Genomic DNA, 26,514 nt, shown 5'->3' on the forward strand with positions numbered 1-26,514 from the left:
AAACATACAGAAAGTTGAAAAATGTTTAGGGCACATATACCTCCAACCTATATATTATAATCAGTTTTCTATATTTGATTTGTCATGTACCTATTTATCCATTGATCTATCTTACATTCTTGAGGCATTTTAAAGAAGGTGGCAGGCATCTGTACAGTTGGCCCCTAATTATATTGCCATGTATATTATTAATGATGAATTCTTTTAGTACTTTTGAGATCAAATTTCTATACAGTGTATTACCATATGCCTTGACTACATACTTTTATGAGTTTTTACTAAATAAGAACTTTTTTGGCTAACCTACACCTAGGTCTAAGTAGATGGAATTTTCATCTGTTGTGGTTTGGATCCAACCCTCACAGGCTTATGTAAAATTTGAACACTTGGTTCCCAGCTAGTGTGTTTAGGATGTTGCAGAATCTTTAGGAGGTACAACCTAGCTGGTAGAAGCAGTCCACTTGGGGTTGGATTTGAGGTTTACAACCTGGCTCTAGTCCTCTTGTCTCTTTGGTCCTTGATCTTTGGAGATGTAAGCTGGCTGCTTCTTACCTGTCATCAGAGCTGTGAAGTAGTGTCATAGCTAATCCTTACCACTATGATAGAATCAACTCTAGACTATGAGCCCAAACAAAACCTTTACTCTTAAGTTGCTTCTTGTCCAGTATATTGTCATAGCAACAAGAACATATCATTATTTGAAAAACTGTATTCATGTCCTTTCTTGGTCAATCCCTAGTCAGTCAGTTTTCCCAGTACCATTTATCAAAAAACAAACAAATATTACATTCATTGTCATAGGCTCTTTGTATCTGCCACTTCCTAGTTAGTGATGTATCTATAGATTAATTTATGAGCTCTCTGCTCTGTTCTGTTGACTTAAGTTCCTTTTATTATGTCAAAATCATGAAGGTTTGAGTACAATAACTTTTCAATACCGTTTTAAATCACAAAGTATAATATTTCCGGCTTAATTGTTTTTGTTCACCATTGCTTTGTTTAGTCAATATCGTTTATTATTTTATAAAATTCTTTACTATGTATGTTAAGTATTATGGTATTATTAACAGCAATTGTAGAGGATAAATACATACACACACACATACACACACACACACTTGGGTACTAAGATATTTTAACAGTATTAATTCTTCTAACCCATGAGCATAGTCTATTTTTCCATTTATATTTTCCTCAATGTATTTCATCAATTGCAAAAATTAACATTAACTAACAGAATTCCATTTTCCTGGTTAAATTTTACTCCTAGTTTTTCTTTTATTGTTTTGCTGTTATTGTAAATGACCATTACTCTAATTTCTGTTTCAGAGGGTGGGCTGTTAGTGTAGAGAGGCAGAACACTATCGAGCTCACTAATTTTGAGGTATGTCCTTAGGGATTTTTTAAGTCTACAACTGTGCAATTTGCAAACAGAGATAACTGTACTTTCCCCCTCACGACTTCTGTAACCTTTATTTCTTTAAGTGTTTACGTTGGTACTGATTTTACAGAAAATGAATTTTACTATTGAGGATGATGTCAACCATAACTTTAGTGCTTTTACTGTATTGAGATCCACTCACTCTTTATTTAATATTTTGTTTTTAAACATAAAATATGGAATTTTGTGAAAATTTTTTATATCTACTGGGTGATAATATGACTTTTTTATCCTGCTAATTTAGCATCTCATATGTATTTATTTGCATATTTGAAACATCCACAGACCAAATACCATTTCAACACTGTGTATAAGATTTTTAATGTGGCTAGCTAGTATTCTGCTGAAAACATCTGTATCTGTGTTTGAATGATAATGAAATGTAATTTTCTTCTTTTTCCACGACCTCATCTAACTTTGCCTTCAGAGTAATACTGACCTTGTAAATAAAGTTTGGAAGTGTTCAGTCCGCTAATTTTTTGGAAGAGTTCAAGAACTGGCATTAATTCTTCTTAATGTTGGGCCAAGCAGTGGGGAAGCCATATGGCACTGGAATTCTGTCTGCTGGGAGGTTTGGGATTACTGATTCAATTGCCTTACTTGTTACTCATTTGGATTTTGTATTTCTTCAGGATTCAGTCTCAGTGGGCAGTTGGTTTTCAGGAGTATTCATTTATTAGCTTACCTAACTCCTTAACATGGAATTGTCCAGAGCATTCTCTTCTGATCTGGATCACTTTTTGTTGATCAGCCATATTTCTGTAGTCAGAATTATAAATTCTTTCTATTTTGCTTTCCTTATTAGTCTAGCTGACTAAAAATTTGTCAATTTTATATTTAAAAAATAAGCTTAGTTTCACTAATTTTTGTTTTGTTTTCAATTCCTTTTATCTGAATTATTTCTTTCCTAATGCTTATTAGTCCCTTCCTTCAGTTAACTTTGGGCTCAATTATTTTTCCCTCGTTTTTTAAGAGACTGTGCACGTGAGACCCTTTTGTTAACAGCTGTAATCTTTCTACTCAAACCCACATTTTCTGCACTGCATACACTTGATAAGTTTTCCTCCTTCATTTGTCTCCTTATTTCTTTATTTCTCTCATTTATAATCAGTCCTATTAGCTTTGGGGATCAAACTGCTTAACTTCCACATTCTCATGAATTTTCCTCCCATTACTCATTTGTATTTTTACACAATAGGGTTAGAAAAGATGCTTTGTATGACTTCAATCTTTGAATCTTTAAGACTACTTCTTGTGGTTCTACATTTTCCTGTTCTGAAGAATGTTCTGTATATGTCTGAGAGACAATGTGGTCTCTGGCATCACTCATTCTTCTGTTCATGCCCTCTCTGTACAGGGACAGTATTGTCAAGGAGACACCATTCTTCTTTCATTTACTTCCCATGATGCTCAGAGTATTTGCTCTATATATTTAGGTACACTAATATTTGGCGAGCAAATATTTTACTGTCTTAGTCATTTTCTTTTTGTGTGTTTATTAACTAAAGTCTATCTTGTTATAAATTCAGCCACTTATGTTCTCTTGTATGGAATATCTTTTTCTATCTCTTCACTTTCAGTTAGGTGCACCATTACAGATAAATTTACTCTTCTCTATGATTACTAGATCACACTTTCAAAAGAAAAAACAATGTAAGGAAGGGAAATACATTTAGTCATCAGGCATCTTCAGATCAGAGAGTTTAGCCTATTAACATTTAAAATAAACATTGTCAGGTACCATATTTACTGTTTCTGTTTTGTTAGTTATTTTCTGATCACTTGTTCTGCCATTCCTTTATTGTTTCCTCCATTCTTGGTATCTTCCTTTGGTAAGTTTGCTGTTGTTGTTTCACACACTTTGAGGTCTTTATCTGTGAATTCCTATTTTAGAATTTCCTTTGTCAACATCTTATGGCTTTCATAAAATATCTTGTAATTGTACTTTCCATTTTCCAGCTGTTAACAGCATTGTGATAATGATCACATATCCATGGTGTTTCTTACATGTAGAGATTGGATATTATGATTTATCAACAATTTTATATTGTCTATCCAACATCAAACCTTTGTCATTTAGTTTCTGCATATTTTAATTTATAAGTTAAAAGTCATTTTTACAACACCATTAAATACTAGAGTCTGTAGAGTTTTCTTAAGAAACCATGGGCAGCACCCACCCTCCATGCCAGTTTGCTGGAATAATTTTATTCCCTCCCTCATTCTGAAGGACTGTGTTTTTCACTATCGTATTCTTGGCTTGCAGCTTTTACTTTCACTGTTTTGAGGACATCCCATATTCTCCTAATCTTTGAGGCTTCTGTGAGCAGTCCTTTGGCAACCTTACAGGTGTGCTCCCTCTCATGGTGGTTCTTGAATATGATGAGGCAATATTTTCTTTACATGTGGTATTTGGCAATTTATATATACTCTTATATAGATATTTATGTTCAGACTTTTTTGGGGGGAATCTTTGTAGCTATGAATCTGTACACCTCTCTCCTTCTCCCTCTAAATTTGAGATATTTTCTCATATTATTTTTTAAATAGTCTTTCTGTTCTTTTATATCTCTGCTTTCTAAAATTCATATCATACATATATTTAGCTTGATGATATCTCAGATGTCTTATGTTTTTTTCTTTTTCATTAAAAAACAGCTTTGCTTCTTCTGTGTAATTTTAAATGACCTATCCTTGAGTTCAAGAGACTATTTTATGGAATATCCTACTGAATCTTTTATTGGAAATTTTAGCCCAGTCTTGAATTATCTCTATAATTACGTTTCTCCATAAAAATAAATGTCTCTAATTGATAACAGCTTCATTTTCTCTTAGTATAACACACACACACACACACCCACACACCCACACACACACACCCCAATATGTGTGTCCTGTGAGGTATGTGCACATGTGTAAAGGATGTGTCTGTGTGTATCCATGCAGAGGCAGGAACACAACTCTGGATGTCTGCATCACTACCTGTCCTATTGCCATGAATTACCCACTGCCTTCCACTGGATCAGAAGCTTATGCTTTCGCTTATGCTCTGCACACTGAGTTCTGGGATCTGCCTGTCTCTGGCCCTCAATGCATAGCCATGCCCCACTATTCACTAGAGACTATACCTGAGGACCTCATGTTTATAGAACAAGAACTCTTAGACACTGAGCCTTTTCCCAGTCTTTACATCTTTTGTCTTTATACACACAGGTCATAGAGAAATATTAGTATTCAGTTTTATATAATTTTTAAACTTAAAATCATATCTTGAAAAGAATATAAATAACACAAGTTGCTTTTACAATTTTCTTCAATTTTTACATTTTCTGAGAACATTGTTGCCACTGTAGCACTCCTTTTCTGTTGTTTCTGTTTCCTTGACAGGCTGCACACTTTCTTCCTATTGTTTCCCAATTCCATCTGTCCCCTGCCATGTTTCCTTGTACTTCACTCACTTATCTGAAGGGCTCCTTGGTTGGTAAGTTTCTCTTTCATTAGGTCAGATGGGCCTTTATTAGCTCATCTGATTGCATCATGTTTCTCTTTTGCATGGCCTTTCTGTTCCTTTAGTGTTTGCATGGTTTAGAAAGAAGCTACTTCTAGATTTGCTTTTACAAGGAAAAGCACTCACCAATGAATCCAACTTTTGAGTTCAGATGGGCTAGCCAGTGGCACCAGTGTGTAGTGTGCTTGCTGTCAGGATCCCTTAGTTTGGCAAGGGTATTACATATTCTTTGAGGTCAAGGAGGCTCCTAGATGGGCTTTGCATTCAGATTTGGTTATTAGTTAGACACCAATTGTTGTTAATAGCTAGCTACAGGCTATATTCCTTGTTTGTATAATTCTGATGATTAGACTTTCAGTTGAGCTTTCAATATAGGGTTAGACTTTCAATGTAGGATTGGCTTCTGATTTGAAAGAACAAGGTTGTACTCTCTGGTCAGATGTTGTAGAGGACAAATTTTGTGTTCAAGTAAAGTTGCACTGGCTCCATAATCAGGCAATACCTCAAGTTGCACCCACTTGGATCGATGAACTCACTGGCAATATTTTCTACACAGATAAAGATCCTGACTTTACTGTGTTTGGGCAGGTTCCTATAGGGTCCTTAAGTCATCCTGCCAATAGGCTATTTTTATAAATCAGTGAGGTTATAAATAATACAAACACAGACACAGACACACACACACACACAAACTGACATTGTTTCCTTTAAGAGCCAGACTACCTAACAAAAAATTCCAACAGCAGACATAATGCCTCTTTGAGTTGTTGTCCAGAGCTGTCCAAAAGATTTCTAAGGCATACAGCTCATCGCTGTTGTCCTGGGTTATCCACACAGAGGTGAAAAGTAAGCCCCTATTGCTGAAGACACCATGAACTTTAGAAACAGAGCACAGAGACCCTAAATTGTAACTGACCTAAATGTCCTCTCCTTGAGAACAAGTTTGCATGGTACCAGAAGGTGCTGTGGTGATCTGAAGGAAAATAGCCCCATAGACTCACAAGGAGTGGCATTATTAGAGGTGTGGCCTTGCCTGAGTAGGTGTGGGCTTGTTAGAGCAAATGTGTCAGTGGGGTTAGGCTATGAGGTTTCAGAAGCTCAACTAGGTCTAGTGGCTTACTGTCTCTTCATGCTGCCTGTGGGTCCAGATGTAGAACTCTCAGCTCCTTTTTCAGCATATGTCTGCCTGCATGCCATCATGCTTGCTGTCATGACTATAATGGACTAAACCTCTGAACTGTAAGCCATTCCCAGTTAAATGCATTAAATTTATAAGAATTGCATGGTTATGGTATCTCTTTACAGCAATAGAAACCCTAACAAAGACAGGAACCATGAAACTTCCAAAGGAATGAGGCAACTAAGAGTTCTACCCAGCTTTGATGCCACTTCAACAGTTAGAATAGTGTAATAATCCTGTGAGTACAGGAGTGGCACACATGGCTTGGTGGTAACCACCAGCTCTCTACTTAGACTTAAGACCCTCTCAACAAGAGACAAAACATGTCTGGTACTGGAAACCTGGCTTGATCCTCAGTGCGGATGAAATCATGTTCATGAGAGGAGAATCTACAATTACATATTTACTAAACTAGTCTATTCCCTAATATCAGTTTATAAACATTTGTCCTTACAGTTACAGATAAGGAAACAAAACAATCTCAACAACAACCACAACAACAGCACACACACACACACACACACACACACACCCCTAAGTATCCAATCATAGCTCCAGCTAATGAACTGAACAGATAGTTCTAAAAACAAATATAAATTACCAAGATAAATATGTGGAAAAATGTCCAATATCCTTAGCTATCAGAGAAATGCAAATTAAAATTTTTTTGAGTTTCTAGTCAAAATGGCTTTAATCAAATGTCAGTAGGATAAGGGGAAATGCAGGAATGGAAACTTGTACAACTGCTATGGAAACCAGTACAGAAGTACCTCAAGACACTTAAATGGGACAACTCACAACCTGTAAGGCAAAGCAAATCCTCCTCCCTCCCACTAAGTTGCTTCTGTCGGGTATTTTTGAAGCCACAAGGAAAGTAATGTAACTCTCTAATTCCATTTCTGTTGACTTCTTTTTCTAGCACCTTACACTGAAAGTTAATTTAGATACACTCACTCTTCTGTTTGAAACTATATTAGGAACTCAAATGTTAGGTCTACCTTAGTCCCAAATCATACAGAGTTTGAGATTTTTTTTTAAAGTTAATTTAGATACACTCACTCTTTTGTTTGAAACTATATTAGGAACTCAAATGTTAGGTCTACCTTAGTCCCAATTCATACAGAGTTTGAGATTTTTTTAAAAGTAGATACATATTAATAGTTATTTTAAAAGCATAATTATATTATATTATACTCACAACAGTGAAAATAACATTTGTCTTTATGAATTTGTTGAGTAAGAATATAAAATAGTCTTTGTGAATGTTATAGATGGATTTCAAAGGAAAGCATACTTCCTATTTTGAACTGCTAACATATGAATATACTATATATTAAGCATACTACGGGAAAGTAATGGTCTAGTCAATTCCCTTTTGTGTTTACACACCTCCTTCAAGCATTGCTTAGAATATTATTAGAGACAGAAAGAGGAATCACATACTTTGCAAATTACCCATATAGGAAATAATACCCATGTCCTTTATGATGATCTCCAATTGTCCCAATATCAGAGGACATTTTCAAAATAAAGATACTTTTTTGGATGTACATGTCAACATATAGCTACTCTGTTTTCAATTATGATCATTTACTATAAGTAGCAGCAGTAGCAGTCAGTAAACAGGAAACCATAATATTGCACTCTTACTAGATCTAGTTTTCCTGCTCTATTTTCTTAAGGTTTTCTAGTCTTATCTGCGAGCCTTGAATGTATTAGCTAATAACATATGATCTTGAGTTTCATTTATAAACTCTGAAGTCATCATCCTTATCATGGTTTCCTGAAGAAATAATGGATTTTAACAGCATTTTAAAAAATACTGAAGAGGCATGAATTCCTGGTTCTGGGTCAAGCAATGGCCCTTTTCGTTAGAATTTCAAGGTGATGCTGGGTTGACAAGTAATTCAGAAGTGCGCCACTCTCTTAACAGTATTTAAACAGGTTTACTGAGATATAGTTTATATAGTTTAAAGTTAACTAGTTAATATATTCTTATTAAAACTATTTCCTTTTAAAAGCTCTAATTTTCCTTTATTGACACAAAAATTAAGTATGAATTCAAGGTGATTATATTATAGACGTGTTTAAAACTCTTAATTTAAAAAATAGTTCAGTGCCTAAATATTAACCATGCAAATGTAAACATAAAATTGGAATGTTCAACAAATGCCTACACTAAAGAAGAAAGAAGTGCACATACTCCAAGAATCAAACTAAATCTTACCAAACAAAAACATACATTGATAAAGAAGCCATGCACATGTCCTAGCTAAGTACTGTTGTTGGGCTGGGATGTATTTTTTAGTTAAGAAGAACAACGGAAACATTTTGAGAAAATGGTGCCTGGTCTATGACTCTTACATACAAGCACATTAATATATATATATATATATATATATATATATATATATATATATATATATATTGAATCAAATTGAGCAAATACTTCTAGAAATTTCCCCAGTGTGTTTTCTCCAGTTACTAGGAGAATTCAAAGCCTCAGCTCTGCCACATATATCCAGCCCAGATGCTCAAAGCACTTGATTTCACCCCAGGGCCAAATTCCATATTCAAGAGTAGATCTAGAGCAAATGGCCCTTCCACCTCTTCCATAATCTGCTTCTGCCCTACAAATAAATGAGAAGACTGAAGGGAACACAGATTCCACCACAGGGTGAGAGCAAACATTAGTACTATTAAAACTACTGATAATATTTAGTAAGTAGTTTAGTGTACATGATATCTAACTAGCTCTATGAAGAATACATTGTGATTATTATGATCCATATAAGAATTATATATATGTAGTTATGAATAGATCTAGCTTTTACATTTTTAATCTGGAAAGTAGCTCTAATTCTGGTACCATGTGCATATGTGTGTGTGCATGTATGTATCTGTCTATCTGTCTGATCAATCCCTCAGGAATGGAATGAACTTCTTGGCTGATGGTACTATAAGGAAATTATTGACAAAGTTCCTTAAAGTTGGCTATATAATATATTTGAAACAATGAAAACTGTACAATTGCATTTTAACTGTATACAAATAACTGAGCAGGAGATAACTCCCCTCTTACTTGCACTTGCCGTTGCTATCAACAACAGTTGATACTTTCAGAGCAGTTCTGGTTTGCCAGGTGCCATTCTAAACTTTTAGCTATGAAGATTTACTCAAACTCTAACCCCAGGTATGCTCTATTAGCATAATCATCTTACAAGGAGGGAAACTGAGGTCCAGAGGATAAATCAGTTGCCTGAGATCCCAAAGCTAGTATGGAGCAGAGCTGAACTCTGTCCTCTTGGCTACAAGGTTAAAGGAGTGATTCATATGGAAGGCCCTAAGCTGACTCTGGAAGTGGGTAAAAGACAGGAGGAAGTAGAACTTGAAAAAGGGTAAGGGCTGGAGAAGAGTGAGAGAGTATTTTTGAAAGGCAGGATGCTATTCAGTTATAAAAGGATAGACCCCTAGATGTGATACAGCTAACACAGCAGGGCCCCAGAACCTGCGATGGTATGTTACCTGGGTGAGCGGCCCCTGAGCATTGCTGCCCAGTAACAGGTCACTCAAGTAAACAAGAGAAGTGGCTGACTCCCCATTACTAAGACCCATTTTCCCAGTCTTGGCCAATATTTCTGCATTTGGTTGCTGGTAGCCTTTGATTAAAAAAACTTAAAAAGAGGCATAATATTAGTGTCAAACACACATCAGCAGAAAACACAATTACAACAAATGTCAAATCACCACTGGAACTGGAAATTTTTAACTTTTAAATGCCAAATGGCTATGCTTTTGTCATACAGATTTAATTGTTAAAGAAACATTGTAATGTTTCTATAATTTCCGGCACGCATGTCTGGGTACCACACGTGTGCCTGGTGCCCTTGCAAGCCAGAAGATGGTTTCAAACCCCCTGAAACTGGGTTTACATGTGGTTTTGAGCCTCTTTGTGGGTACTTGGACCTGAGCTTGAGTACTCTGCCAAAGAGCAAGAGCGGGTAACCATGGAGCCACCTCTCTAGCCCCCATGCAAAGCGTTTATCTACTCATTTAGTTACCTTGTCAAATGCAGACTTGGGGTCCTGCTGAAGTAGAAACATGATTCACTAGATTCAGGGCCAATATTATATACTTTGTTTAAATACATGAGAATCAAATGGTTCTAAAGTTGGTAATGTAAATGTTAAATGTTTAAAACCAAGTGTAAAAATTCCAAAAGAATACTAAACATACCTATTTTACACATTCTCTTAAGACAGGTTCTCACTATGTAGCCCAGGCTGGCCTAGAACTCTCTGTGTAGACCAGGTTAACTTCATATTCACTGAGATCTCCCTGCTTGTATCTCTTGAGATCTGGGATTAAAGGCAAGTGCCAATGTACCTCGTTTTAATTAAACCATTTAAAATGTTATTCAAATTAAAATTCCATGAAATTGTAACAATCTTATATTTATTTATTTATTTATTTATTACCTACACTTTTATATAATTGTTGGTTAGTTTAAAGGACCAATACATCATTTTAAGGATCAATATGTCACTTTTGAATAACTAGCGTTTAGAGACTCAGCCATATAAGTAAAATAAGCTCTTTAGGTTAATTTTTGCTAACCTATTTTCTGTGGGGAAATATATAAATTATTTTATCATGGTCACAAAACTACACTAAGTGGATAAAAATCAAATCATGTAGTCATGAAATTAGTTTTCCTATTGTACAATTTCTGGTTTTCATTTACCTTTTTTTTTCTTTGAAAGGATCATATTCAAAGTATATTTCATAAAATAATGATTGAAAAATAATAAAACTCATGTGTCTCATTCATAGTTTAAATCCTGTCTAAAAGCATAGCAAAGAAAACTCAAAGCTGAAAAAAAAAACAGGAAAACAAAGTCAATAAAAATGGTCCTATGTGGCTCAAGTAGCAACAACATTCAAAGAGATTTTTCATTATAAATTAAATGGTGGGACTTCAGTAAGCAGAAAGAAAATGGCATTTTAAGTCAGGAAAGGCAAATTACATTCACTGAAATTAATCTTTTTAACCAATCATGATCTTCCTAGGCATGCATTATTGGCTTGACTTTATACCATCTAAAAGGTATTATTAAGGGAGGTCAAAGGTTTATTTTATTTATTTTGTAGCTACTTTTAAATGAGAAACTTCCTGAGGACCTATGATTTCTAATGAAACAAAGCCCAGCATCTCCCTGGCACATTACTGACAATGCTTTGGGCTCCTATATAGTGTGGAGTGTACAACAAAATAGCACATAGCTAAACCCAGTTATTTGCCAGTGTATAATTAAAGTACAAGCTCAGGAATATTATTGCTTTTAAATAAGACCTATGCCTACAGACATTCTGAAATACTCAGTAGAGTGTCTTATTTACTGAGGGCTTCAAGTATGGCCCAACTCTTGATCTGTCTAGAGAGAAAACTCATAGGTGAGCTGACATGAGAACACTAAGATAACATAAATGTAAACTAACTTATTTTACACATTTTAAAGTGTAACACATTTTGATTTACTTTTCTTTATGTGTGTGCACTTGTCTGTCTGTGTATATGTCATGTATGTGCATTTGTCCAAAGAAAGCAGAAAAAGGTGTCAGATCCCCAGGAGCTGGAGTCACAGGCAGCTGTGGGCAGCCCTATGTGGGTGCTGGCAACTGAAGTTGGGTCCTCTGCAAGGGCAGCAAGTGCTCTTAACCTCTGTGCTACGTCTCCAACCCACTTAGTGAGGTATCAGCTGGTGGTTCATATTATGGTGAGTCATGGAAATGAAGGCAGTGACTGGCAACATAACTTTATAGGAAGATATTTAAATTTATATTTTGTAAGAGTCCATAACTTGAAAATGCACTGAGGCGATAGACTGCCTCAAGTCTTCCTGTTCAGCCTTGTTTCTACATTCTCGAATGGCGTCTTTCAGGCCATCTGCGGGGAGAGGACCATGCTCACTAAGGACTGAAGCACAGGGGGAAATGTGGTTGGGGCAGTGGGTAAAAGAGGGAGCTTTCTTTCCCACTGCAGACCATTTGATACTTAACATTGATGGTCAATAGGACTACCATTAACACTTCACATTTCCAAGGCAAATTTCATTTAATTAGCAATCATTATTGTATGCCTATTCTTTCCAAGGCACTATGGTCCCTGCTGTGGAGACAGATTAATAAAATATTGTTCTCACTATTAGGAAATCACCATGGCCTAGCTAGCAGTAATAGATTTTCTTACTAACTACATGACAAAGAATAAAAGTTACTGAATAGAGTTACGGGCACTTTATAGGGGATTAAACAGGGCAGAACCTTCACAGGCTCTCTGCTCTCAATGACTGCTGCTTCTGGAGAAGGGAGGAAGAGTGCTGAATGCATCTTCCCCTCCTCCAGCAATCACAGCTCTGGAGGTTCTTTGGGTCACCAATTCCTAACTTTTTCTGGGGTTCTTGATTGTTGAGGTGGCATCTAGATAAGACAACTGAGCCATGATTTATGTGCAGGCATTTCAGCTGCCTTTATGTTCTCCTGAGTCACTTGCTACTTCTCCGGCTGTACAGAATCCATGTACGTTAGCTTAACAGAACACAGGAGTATCTTTGTCCTTGCTTGGCTGATTTTAAAAACAGAGTGGAAGTGACTTAATTCATTTTCATTGACTTAATTCATTGACTTAATTCAAGTAGTCAAGTCTACCTTGATTACTTGACTATTACCATTTCATTACTAAATTAATGTTAAGAAAAAAATACTAACAGTAGTATGGATAACTTAAAACTCAAACCATAAAATCTGATACAGAGAAAATTTGAACAATGTGACCCCAGGGTAGGAGAGACGTTTTTGTGAATTAGTAAAGCAAGAAAGCCAGGAACACACCTGCACCCCTCATGAGAATTAGAGGCAGGAGAATCAACAGTCTGAGGCCAACAGAGCTCTCCCTATACATAGTGAGATCATCTCGAAGCAGTAACATCAACAACAACTAAAAGCAAGAATCTTGACAGCTCCCCAAATCTTCAGAAAGAGGACAATGCCTCAGCCTGGAGGAAAGCACTAGTGAATGAGCCTTCAATGATTCCAACCTTCACAAAGACCGTGAACTCTTCGATCTTTTCATTGGCGAACAGCAGTTTCTTCTGCGCACCTTCCAGGACCTGCTCACTCTGAAGAGCTAAGCCTTGGAGCTGCTCCGAAGCTGCGGTCTCAATCTGAGCCATGGCCGTCTCTGTGTCATTTAGTTTTGATATCAGGAGATTTATCTTGAGATCCTACAAAAGATTGATATTAACAAAAGAAAAAGGCATTTCACACACATATTGGGAAAGGGAGTTATGCAAGTCAGATTGCATTATTCTATACACACAACTTACTTTCATTTGGGTAAAGATAATTCTTGCTTTTCTTTATTTTGCTAATGCCCCACACACATTAAGGCAAAACCAAGTCTTAGTGTTCATGTGGTGACAGAGTATTCTTTATAGTTATGTGGAGTTATTAAGTCATTCATATTGATGTAGGGATAAAGGATGACTGCATTAAAGATGAGAACGCCATCACTGCATTCAAGTCTACATCTGGATGTTCTGACACATACCTTTTTTTCTAACTCCTCCTTAGTTTTCTGATACATCTGCTCATACTGTGACTTCTCTTTCACAGCAACATTAAGTCTTTGCTTTAGTGAATCAACTGATATCTTCTTGTTGGAACATTCTTCAGTTAGTGTCTTCACCTGCAATAAAAATATAAAAGTAATTACTGTTAGCAAATGCATTAAAGTAGTATGCTGTATTGTATCATCAGAAACTGGATTAGTCTAATTGAATTCACTGTCTCATAAACTGTATCAAATTAAAATAGTCTACTTGTAGTATTCACATTATGAGGAAACTAGCAATTCTTAATAACCAAACTGAAACATGTGATATGTATAACAGAATAACATTCATTATAAAGTTCAAAGAATAACAGAAGAAACTGCTTTCCATTTGAAGCTTAATGCCACTAAAGAAATAATTACTTAAGCATTTTAAAGCTATATCTGAAATGAAAGTAAAAAAAGAAGGGTTGGAGAGACAGCCCACTGGTTAAGAGCACTTGTTCCTCTTACAGAGGACACAGGTCCAATTCCCAGTGCCCACATGGCAGCTCACAAGCATCTGTAGGCTTGAATTCCAGGGGATCGAAGCCTCCTCTGACCTCCACAGGCACCAGGCATGCATGTGGTGCACAAACATACATACATACAGGCAAAACACCAATACAAACTGTAAAAAGTTAAATCTGTGTAGGCTGCATAAAGTGCATTCAAAGATTTAAACAGCACTGGTACATTAGTTTTATTTGGTCCTTTTATACTATAGGTTTAAATAATATAAATTAATAAATAAGAACATCGTTATGTACAACACAAGTACAAGTACTAGATACTTTAAAAATTAAGCATATTCCTGCATGGCAGTACACAAATAGGCAGACTCTGTATGTATATTATATGTGGAATTGTGGAATCTTAAATTCTGAAACAAATAAAAATGGCATAACAATGTAACTGTTATATATATTGTTATATATATATATTACTATATCACTATATATCACTATCTCTCTCTCTCTCTACATATATATATATATATATATATATATATATATATATATATATATCCTGTACGTATTTTACACAGATTCTCAGTACTAAATATTTATGCTTAAATAAATACAGTAGAAAATAATTTATCAGTGAACACAAAAATTGGTACCTTTTTTTCAAGAGTTTCTAACATTTCATTAAAACTCTCATTACTTTCTGAATTTACTTTCTGTCGAAACTTCAAGTCCTCGATCAGATGCCGTTTCATGGATATATCCCTTTCCATTCGAGACATCCTTAAGGGAGAAGAATTGAACAGGAGCAGAAGTACATACTGTACCAACGGCCAGTCCTACTATTAGGTTTGAAAAGCTCTTGACATACTGTACCAACGGTAATCCTACTATTAGTTTTGAAAAGCTGATATTAATGCCACTATGTCAGTAAAATAAATTGCATTTTAATAAGCATCTAAATATCATATGTTTTAGTAAAATCCATAATCTGGTTGTGACTTTGTTATTATTACATATTTGCATTATAGCAAAAGAAAGATTAACTGAGAAAGATCATTTAATTTATGAAACAGATTATATTTTTTTTGCATTGCTTAGGTATATTGAAGTGATACTTTGAGACTATCACAATCCTAACAGTGTTAACAAACAAAACTATAATTTGTTTAAAAATATAAAAATCTTGCAATTTGCAAAGAAACTGTAATGAGGTACACTAACTTTTATCCACTCAGTTGAGACCAAATTCACCTATCAGTTTGCCTTGCAATGCTGAGTACTGTATATACAATGGTAACTTCAGTGACATCTGCTCCTGATGTAACTATGGCCCCACTATGATGGTGAGTGACAACAGCTCATCCTGACTGGGCCCTTGTTATCTGCAGCTATTGCAAATTCTTCAAGTACTGACTCATTTGTTCCTCAGAAGAACTTCATAAATTAAGACTATTAGGTTGAAACGCTGAGCTTGTACACAGAGGAGCCAGGATTCAGTTTCTCTAGACCCCTCAGCACTAACGATGATGATACACTGCACTTGGTCTATACATATTTCAAGACATTTCAGTTAAACATAAGAATGACTTTTATTTGGAGGGTTTGGGAGAGCGGGTTTCACACTGAAGCCCAGGCTGGGTGGGACTAATGACAAGGCCCAGGTAAGCCTCAGGTCCATGGCAATTTTCTTGATTTGAACTTTCTAATGCTGGAATTACACTCACAAACTACCACATTCAGCCAGTAATCTTCTGTTTAAGTTTTAGTTATTAATATGTTAATATTTCACTCATAGTAATGCATACAGGTAGTCATATGAGAAATTTGTTAATGATGGCTTCTATTTAAACAGATTATAATATAAAAGCTTTAAAAGTTATAAGGCACATTTGCTCAGTATCATAGGATGCTCAAACTTCTTTAAAATATATATATATATATATATATATATATATATATATATATATATATAGCTATTTCATGAGCAAATGAAACTTTCAACTTGACCTTAGCTTTATAAACCTAGGAATCAACCCCATTAGAGTACTAATATATATGTTCTCTTAGTCTTAGAACTGCAGGTTTTGTTTAGTCTTATACTCATTAATTTATATTTACTCACATTATTCTAAATAGGAAAAATGGTGTTAAATATTTCACTATAATTAAAAGTAGCAACAAGGTTGTCATCAATCATGCTATATGTAGTATTCCTTAAAATTCCATCTTATGTTGGCTTAAAATGATCTTAAAATAGTAAAATTCCATTGTTAAAGATAAATGCTGGTATTGTTTTTAGAGTGGAATGGTGAGGAGAACTGACAACCACTAGGTGGCAGCAAACACAATAGCTAGAAGTATAAAAGCCTACTTTTCATGCATCTCCTTTATGTGGTCATCTTTTGCCAGGAGTTCCAATTTCAGAGACTTCACATTTGATGACTGCTTAGTGAGTTCATTAGTTGCATTCTGGATTGAAATAAACATATATTTCAATTAATCTTTTCTAGATCTAAAAAAAAGGCACTAAAAATGTGTTGAGTAACACATTTTAAACATGCTAACAATGACTAAATTGTACTTTTAGTATATTATTTATTTTATATTTTACAAATAAGACAACATATTTATAATAAAACCATTATATAATATGCCAGACCATACGGGAACATGAATAACAGTGCAGGACTCAAATATTTTAATGGGAAATAGGAATTGTCTGAGCAAAGTATAAATGTGCGATTAAGAATCCTAATGGCTCAGTTAGATCACTTAAAATGAATGAAATATTTACTCACAAGCTATATTAGATTAAATGTGATTACAGATAACTTGATGTTGCCCCTAAAAAGTATAACAACCACTTGCCAACTCTCAGAATCTGGTCTCATCTGTGATTTGCTTTCACCAAGAGAACATGGCTGAAATGACTCTGTGTGAATCCAACTCTGGGCCCTCAAAGCCTTGGACCTCTCTGCCTTTGTGCTCTTAGGTTGGTGCCCTGGGGTCACCTTTCTGGAAGACAGTTCCAAGGCCATGTGCAGGTGCAGAGGTGCTGCAGGTGACAGCCAGCTGAGCACCTGGCAGACTCAGATGTGAATCCTGCACTGTATCTTCCAGCCTGGCAAACAAATCTTAAGAATGAGGGAACCCAGAAGTGAACAGCAAAAGGAATAATAGACAATAAACTGCACTGAGCTAATAATACTTAAGGTTAAATAATCTTTCAAGAATATTGGGCGACTAACAATCTTACTAACACTAAATTCCTCTTTGTTTGAACTTACTAAGAGTAGCAATTGTTACCTAAGGATTTATACATAATTAATATATTTTCCAAGCAGATTAAATTTGACTTATTTCTTGTTTATCCCACCTAGGAATCAGGAAACCACAGTATCAAGACAGTTAACTTCATCTTGATTCAAGTTAAAGTTAAAGGTATAATCTGAAACAGCACTTAATCCTGTTGGTATTTCAGCTTTTCTGTTCATACAATATTGTTAATCTACTTGAGTCACACATCTGTTAAGTTCAGAAAGTGTTAAGCAAATACGAATAGAATGCATTTTAAATTTCTGCCAATCTCTGTTTTTTTCCTGCTAAAACATCCATCCCATCCCTCACTCTGCACCCTGAAAACTTGGTGTTCCTGAAGCATTTCTGTTGAGAAGTAAAACAAACTTAGTACTTTATTTAAAACAAAAAGTAAAAGACAGCATGAAAAGTCTGATATTGTTTTCAAATGAATATGTTCAGTAGATTTTAAGACAGTGTCTGATTCCATTCTGCTTTGAGACTTAAAGCGATATTTTATGTAGCTAGAAATGCTGAATCGGTGACTTGTGGGTAATGGAGGGACAAGTGAACTAAAAATGAAATGATGGTCATATCTCCATCATTTATCGGAAGTAACTTCCGTTATTTTAGCTTTTATTATCTACCTCTGAGTTTACCTCTGTAGAGTTCCTTGAGGAAACATGTTTAATGGGGCAAAAGAAGACAGAGAAAATACACAGGAGCTCTACATATGACAAATGCACCAGTTCCTGAAACTGTGTCAGAGATGGACAGAAAGGCTGGAATTAGATAAAAGAAGCACATAGACCTTTAATAGATTAACCTCTAAACAATGATCCTAAATCTCAACTAGAAATGACTTACTTCCTAGTTAATCACCATTAGAGTCTTATATCTGTTGTGAGTTATATTGTATCCCCTAAAATTATATGCTGAAGCCCTCAGTTACCCTCCAGAACTTCGGAATGCGCTGTGTTTGGAAGGGTTTCTTTAAAAGGGTAACAGGTAAAATGAGGTCTCTGGTGTGCCCTGATGTAATAAGATGGGTATCTCTGTAAAACAGGGCACAGGGATCTTTGAAGGAAGACCACATGGAGACAAAGGTAGAAGGCTGCTCTCTATGCGACCAGAAGCAAGGCCTTGGAAGAGGGAAGGGCAAAAGTCAACACTTTCATTTACCCTGCCAGCCTGCAGGCCTCTTTGAAAAGCAGCGGCTTTTTGGTTGGCATTTGTTTCTGTTGTTATTTGTTTGTTTTAAGGCAGGGCCTCACTGTGTAGTTCTGGCTGCTCTGGGACTCACTATATAGACCAGGCTGGCTTCACATTCACAAAGATCTGCCTGCCTCTGCATCCTGAGTGCTGAGATTAAAGACCTGCAGCACCAGATCCGGCTGAAAAGAAATGTTTTAAGCCAGCCAGTCAGTGGTATTTTCATATCACAGTCTCAGGAAACCAATTTAAAATACTGAAACAAAGTTTCAGGAGCAGGGAGTATTACATACTTAAATTCTTCCAGAAAGTTTCTATACTAAAACATGAGGCAGGATGAAAGCTAACATTATCCTTTTTGTCTCTCCACAGACAGCTCATTGTCCAAAGACTACAGCATTCCCACGGGCAACCAAGCTGCCTGAGGCCTTTCTGTGCCTCAGCTTTGTCTCACTTCCCCTCTGAGACTAGACAGATATCAATACACAAGTAAAAAAATCATAATGTAAATATCTTATCGCATGGAGACTTGAATAGATAGGCTCATTATGTTAGTCCATATTTTAGTGTTTTAATTGTTGTTGGAACATCTGCAGCAAGGAAAGTCAAATAAGTCAAATATAACTCAACTTAAAGCTATGACAACTAAAAGAATTAGAAGTCAGATGATACTATCATTCTATGTTCTCTTGGTGAGGAGCTAAATTAGGGATATGAATACTTAAACTATGTCAAAGAACTGTAACTCAACATCTACACAGTATATAATTAAAGACAAGCACAATGGCCCCATCTTCAGGTGTATGAAAACTAAACATGAAATATTTAATTTAAAATATGTATTTATATTTACTAGACAAAAAAAAACACATTTCAAGAGAATGTACATGCTCCAAAATGTGTACAGCTTTTTTTTTTTTTAACATTTCTAGGACATATGTTCTCCATGTCAAAACTGTCTCAAGGAGCTATGCAAGAGGAAGCTCAATTAATACCACTTTCATAACTGATTATTATTAATGATGGCATGAGCCTTGGTTGGACTTACATTTTACCCTTTTTTATCCCAGTTAAAATCCTGCTTAAAACTTCATGCTCTGGGCTGAGAACAGCCATGCACATACTCAATAGTTTGCTACCCAACTGCCCCATCACAGCTACTTACACAGTTGTAAAGCACTCGGTGCATTACAATTAGACCCTCCCTTCCTGTGACATCGGCCATCACAGCAATGGCCCTGTATCCACTGCTGTAGCTTCTGGCCTGCAATCCTCACTGAGGAAAACAGTTAAATATGGGAAAAATAAGGTTTGTATTAAGAATGTAGAAAAATAAACTTTTTGCTTAAAGCACATGGATCTTGCTTCTCACAATTCTATTTAAACTAAGGTGAGTCTCACTTTTAAGTTATTGACAAGTTATCTGGAATTAGATAGAAGTTTCTATAAACGAAAAGGATTCTTAGTATCCTTACCCCTAGGCTTAACATGCTGCTGACAATGAAAACTATGTCTCTGGTTTTCCTTTCTCCCCATGGCCACGCCTTTCTTCCCTGAGTTCTTTTCTCCAGCCAACAACTAAATTAACCTACTAGGAAGAAAAGAATTCCTACTGTGTTAATACAACGTGTTTGAAAGGAGTCTGTTCATCTGTAGCAAGATACAGAGAACATCAGGAGTAGAATGTCAGAGAAGAAGACAGTGGCTACTTTCCTTTAGCTTCTAAGGTAAGATTTCAGGATGCTTATTAGTCTATGAAAAGAAAAAAATCAAATAGAAACAGTAGAAAGGGAATAGAGCTAGAGACTTGAAAGACTTACTCAGATGCAATATTCATGGATTTTTGGAATATTTTATCATGGTGACCTTTATTGAACTAAATTAGAATCCATTAAATGTCTTTAAGCATGCAGTGACTTATTAGATGCTTTGAACCTATCATACTGTATAATTACCTTTAGTTTACACTGCAATTGCTTTATTTCCAAATCCATGCTCCTTGAAGGACCCAGTGTGGTAACTTGTATCTGTGGGGCCATTATTCTAGAAACTTCTTCTGCCAAGCTCGTAATGTCAGATGAAGACTCTACTTTCTTCAACAAATCTTCTTTTTCTTTTCGAAGTTCAGCTAAATCAAGAGTTAGCTTCTTTAAAACAAAAAAAGAAATCAAGAAAATATTCATAGTTAATCTAGTGATGGTCAGTATATATTTCATAGGGTAGGAAATGTCAAAGAGATAATTAAATTAATTATAAAATAGTTTTAAAAACATTACAAAAATTCTAAACTTTGTCAGGTTTTAATTAATGTCAGAGAGTCTACTAGGTTAAGAAAGAAAGAAAGATAGATAGATAGATGGATGGATGGATGGATGGATGGATGGATAGATAGATAGATAGATAGATAGATACACCATATTCAGCACTTTGAGTTTGTTGGTCTTTTCTCATGACTGTTTCTTCCACATATACATGGGACACACACACACACACACACACACACACACACACACACACACACAGAGAGAGAGAGAGAGAGAGAGAGAGAGAGAGAGAGAGAGAGAGACAAAGACAAAGACAGAGAGAGACAGAGAAAGAGATAGGGGCAGAGACAGAGAGAGATAGACACAGAGAGAGATTTGATAACTCTGACTCCGGGGCGGCTGTACTTGGAAGGAGCCAAGCTGGAGCAGGACAGGATAACAGATGTTAGCTGTTTATTCCACTGGGTAGATCTTACTAACCTATGTAGCAGCCAAAAATACTTCTCATTTAGCAACAGAAATGCTAAGTCCAATTAGCAGATGAGGCTTGTTAGGGATTTAGTTAAAATAAATACCATGCAAACAAACTCACTCAGTTTTATCTACTTGAATGATAATTAATTGATCAGCCTTATTGTTATGTTGAGGTGAAATAACACTGTCCTATATCTGATATTTAAAATCATGAATATTTTTGCTAAATTATATATTGTGGATGTTTTTAAGAGTGAAAAGACACCACCATTCTGTTAGTCTTTCTTCTTTGTTAATCTAGTCAGCAGAACATCATCAAATCGGAATAGCCTAACAACGCATAGCACTTTAAGAGAGTAAATAACTTCACTTTTTTTATTCCAAAGCTTATAAACTAGTAACCAAACTCATGGAACAACAATACAAAATGATTCTGAGATCCCTTTGAAGAGGGGAAAAATTCTTTGTTATGAATTCCAACCAGGAGTAGCAAACAATGCCCTAAAGTAACTAAAGTATATAGCAATATAAACGTGATATGCTATACTGAAAACAACATGCAATGTATAGAAACATTCCCCAAATAATCCACAATAAAATATGTGCTTGTATATATAAGCACACACCATGAATATGAACTCTTAATGACATGAATTCACAGCTGGAGCTTCAAAATTTTGACAACAAAAGAGCATTGGCAAAGTGTGTTTTGGTTTATAAACTATTATTTTGGCCATGTTTTAGCATAGGACCTAATTGCATGCTTCTACCGTATATAGATATTCAGGGCATATTTATTTACAAATTGTCCCTAAAAATTAGTATCTAAACTTGAACTCATAATTTTTTCAATTCTGGAACTCTTCCTGGCACAATCCAAGCTTGACTCTTCTCTCTTTCTCTACTAATTCTCTATGTCCAGCCAATGCCAGTTCTGTGCATTATGAAGTATTTCTCATCTTTATTCGCATATTTACGCACTCAGTGCTGACTTTATATTCTACAGGGACCGACGCTAAAGCCCTTCTCCCCGTTCTCGCCCAAACTTCCCCTACCTTCTTGCCACTTCCCCGGACATCCTAAGCCAACTCTGTGTGATATTATCTCATCTGAAGCCCTACCAAGGCATTTCATGCTGACAGAATAAAATGCAGCTGTTTGTAGAAAATAGAAGATTTAGCACCAGTTTGTGTTCCAAGTTGCCAAAGTTAGTCTTGCCTGCTGCACCCCATCAGAGGCTCGACACATTGTCCCTTCTCAGCTGAGTAAGTACTCTTCTACCTTGTACCTTTAAGGAAAACCTTGTAATTTTCTTAACTAAGATTTTGTTGATATTTCTCTTCCTTCTGCAAAGCAATGTTTCTATTCTCCAAGCTTGCACAGCAAATGCATTTTTCTCATCTTGAAATCCTTGTATCTATTAATTGTAGATAAGAATGGCTTTTACTGTGGTGTTTTAATACATGCATATAAATGTATTTTGATCATATTGACTCCCCTTACCCTCTCTTCTCTCCCTCTCCCACCAATCCCCTTCTCTTCCCAACTAGTGCCCCTTCTAATTTCAGGTCTTTGTAATTAATTTATTCTTTTGGTGACTCAGGTAGTTTAATTAGAGTTCCCCTTGTGGCCACAGTTGAGGGGTTGTTGATAAACACATGGGCGATTAATCAATGGCTAAACACACACACACACACCTACATACACACACACACACACACACACACAAACTGCCTATATATCTTCAGAAAGGCGCAGGATCTCATGAGCCTCTCCCCTCCTACGATGTAATGCTGACAGGTCCCATCTTCTGCAGGTCTTCTCAAGGATGCAGTGGCATGAAGACAGCTTTCCACAGCACTTCATCTAGCTGTTACATGCTTTTCACTCCTTCTTCCACAGTGTTCTCTGAGCCATGGAGAGGGCAGTGTAGACCTCCTATCCAGGCTGAGCACCCAGCAGTTCTCAGCACACTGATCAGTCATATGTCTGCCATGTATTCATCCACCATGAAGGGAAGCTCCTTCCCTAAAGGTCACAGCAGCTCCAACCTCTGAGAAGTTTTCCCATGGCTGCATTGAGTCTCAGTTCTCTCCTGTTACTAAATCCCAGTAAATTCTAAATCCTTGAGCAATGACCATGCTCCTGTATACCTGTGTATTCTCACAATACTACAAATTATATAATTATGCATGGCCTATGGAGTGGCACTGTTAGGAGGTATGGCCTTGTTGGAGGAAGTGTGTCACTGTGGGTGGGCTTTGAGACACCCTGCCCCCAGCTGCCTGGAAGTCAGTCTTCTTCTGGCTGCCTTCAGATCAGGAAGTAGAACTAACTGGCAGCAACCCCTTCAGTGCCATGTCTGCCTGCATGCTTCCATGCTTTTCACCATGATGATAATGAACTGAATCTCTGAAGCTGTAAGCCAGCCCCAATTTTTTTTGCCTTTATAAGAGTTACCTTGGTCACGGTATCTCTTCATAGCAATAAAAAGCCTAACTAAGACATATATTTCAGAACAAAAAGAAACTTGTAAAATTTTCAAAATTCCTTTTGTATAGTGCAAACAATACTTTAAATACAACATGCCAAGTGAAGCCTTTATTTCTTACAGGTTAGCTTATCATCATACAAGTTAAAACACACTTATTGGTAATAATGGGATTTTACTGAGACTGTTTGTCCCAGTATTTTCAATTCTGATGTTAATACTATGGATCTAAATTAAACTTTTGAGATTACTTCTTGTGAAAAGTTAACTCATAGCCACAATTATTATTGGACTCTCATACCCCACAGGAAGGTGGGATGGATAAGGCTTTCTTTATTTTTTTTCTATAAGTATAGAACACCACAGCTTTATTTCTTCCTTGTTGTCACACTCTAGCATCATAAAGGAATCTTTAAAGGACATCTATCTATCTCTACCTGTATCTGTATCTCTATCTCTATACATGTCAAAATCAATTTAGCAATAATAAAAAGTTACTAAAGAAATAAACAGTGAGATCATGGAGAAGATGAACGGGAACATGCTGGTTCACTAGAGAAAATAACACTTGAGGCTGGGGATGGTTAAATATGTCTATAGTTCAGTTGATGGAGTACTTGTCTCACAGGTTTGAGCCCGAGTTTGATCCCAACACTACATCTGAAGGTGTCTTAGTGAGGGTTGCTGTGAAGAGACACCATAACCAAGACAACTCTTATGGAGGACAACATTTAACTGGGGCTGGCTTATAATTTCACAGGTTCAGTCCATTGTTATCACGGCAGTGTCCAGGCAGGCATGGCTCTGGAGGAGCCAGGAGTTCTATACCTTGTTCCAACAGAAACAGGAGAAGACTATTTTTCACATGGCTAAAAGAAGGATCGCAAAGCTCACCCCCACAGTGATACAGTTCCTCCAAAATGGCCATTCCTCCTAATAGTGCCACTCCTTGGGCAAGCATATTCAAACCACCACAGGGGGTTAGCATGTTTTTACTCAGGAGAATCATAAATGTAAAGTCATCCTCAGCTCCATAGTAAGGCCAACCTGAAATATTTGAGATTCTGTTTTTATACACACACACACACACACTATATGGGTTAGGCAGTATTTAAAATCTATAGGTTATAAGTCATTTTCTAATATTTGTTATATGTGGAATTCCCTCGAGATTTTTGACAAATGGCTTTGGCTGTCTTCCATCTGTCTCTCAGCTTAGGAGTTTGATATACTTGAGAAATTCTATAGACAACTCAAGAAATGGAAAGTAAGATCTTTTGCTTATACTTGGTTTGACCTGTGAGAATGACTTTTTAGGCAGCCTTGTTATAAAGAAAGCATGCTGTATAATCTGCCAATAAATTAGTTACCCTTAAAATTGCTGTTATTTTGTTATTAGTAACATGATTTTATTTTGTTCTTGTTTTTCCATATCTAACTAAACACTTAAGATGTCCATGCCCATCATACTTAGAAGAGAAGTAATACAATACAGATGAGAGAGCCACAATTTCTTCTAGTGTTTTGAATCTACTGCTCACACAGTAGGGTTGCTTCATCCTCCAGAACTTACCTATGTGTGAAAGCAGTTTTGAAGATGGAAATGTGAAGGTCTCCATGCAAGCACATCACTGGCTTTGAATGGGCAATGTTATTGGGAACATTACCACTCTGTGATAAGTGCCACCTGAGAGAGCCTGCAGATGCATTTTAAAGCTGATGGCACAGATGAATAAAGTTTTGCTGAGTGTGTGTACATAATAATTCTATCATTTGTCTTAAGACAGAGCTTTGGTTTAGAGTCATTATGAATTTCTTGCTTATTAAAGATCAAATATTCTGCCTCTGAGCTTTGAGCACCAGTCTTTCCACAGTCTCATGAAACTCTACTCAATTCCATTGTTATCATCCATTATAATAAGCATTGAGCCTTGTATTAATATAACTATAGTAAAACAATTCTAGCTAAACGTTATAAGACAGAACTTAATACTATAACTTTAAATTAGCAAATTATTTATTAATAATTTTAATAACTTTAAACTTGCAAATTATTTATTATGTAGAATGCTGAGATAGAACTGATAAGCACTATGTCATATTAAGCAAATGAGGCTGTTGTGGGACAGGGTATTCTGGGAAAGACATGGCCATTGTCTTCCTGAACTGCTACCAGCTATATCTGCTAGCAGAAGAACTGTACAAAACTAAATCCACTAACATTCCATCAAGGGAAAAGGAAGGAACTCAAAGAACTGTATCCTTCCCTGGGGACTTTTAGGCAGTTAAGTGTTGATGGAAGGAGGGTCTCATCTTTTTCTTGAGTATACTCAGACAGTTAAGAATTGGAGAGAGGCAGGCGGATTTCTGAGTTCGAGGCCAGCCTGGTCTACAGAGTGAGTTCCAGGACAGCCAGGGCCACACAGAGAAACCCTGTCTCGAAAAACCAAAAAAAAAAAAAAAAAAAAAAAAAAAAAAAAAAAAAAAAAGAATTGCAGGAGGAAAAAGAGATGTTTTCTTCAGTGG

The 26,514-nt window shown here is 36.1% G+C and overlaps 1 protein-coding gene across 4 annotated transcripts in view; it reads right to left on the reverse strand.

The window, feature by feature from the left end:
* The window catches only part of Cntln (centlein), a 240,402-nt gene that overhangs the window by 16,154 nt on the left and 197,734 nt on the right, over positions 1–26,514 (reverse strand). For 3 of the 4 annotated variants that reach the window (XM_034503722.2, XM_076934700.1, XM_076934702.1), the window contains exons 19-23: positions 20,715–20,906; positions 16,622–16,719; positions 14,904–15,030; positions 13,739–13,876; positions 13,227–13,412 (exon numbers count right to left, since the gene is read on the reverse strand). In XM_034503722.2, coding sequence (XP_034359613.1) covers positions 13,227–13,412; positions 13,739–13,876; positions 14,904–15,030; positions 16,622–16,719; positions 20,715–20,906 — 741 coding nt within the window. The remainder of the gene's footprint in view (positions 1–13,226; positions 13,413–13,738; positions 13,877–14,903; positions 15,031–16,621; positions 16,720–20,714; positions 20,907–26,514) is intronic. The other variant, XM_076934701.1, reaches the window with a different exon arrangement.

The sequence above is a fragment of the Arvicanthis niloticus genome, chromosome 5, assembly GCF_011762505.2.
Source record: "Arvicanthis niloticus isolate mArvNil1 chromosome 5, mArvNil1.pat.X, whole genome shotgun sequence".
Lineage (NCBI taxonomy): Eukaryota > Metazoa > Chordata > Mammalia > Rodentia > Muridae > Arvicanthis > Arvicanthis niloticus.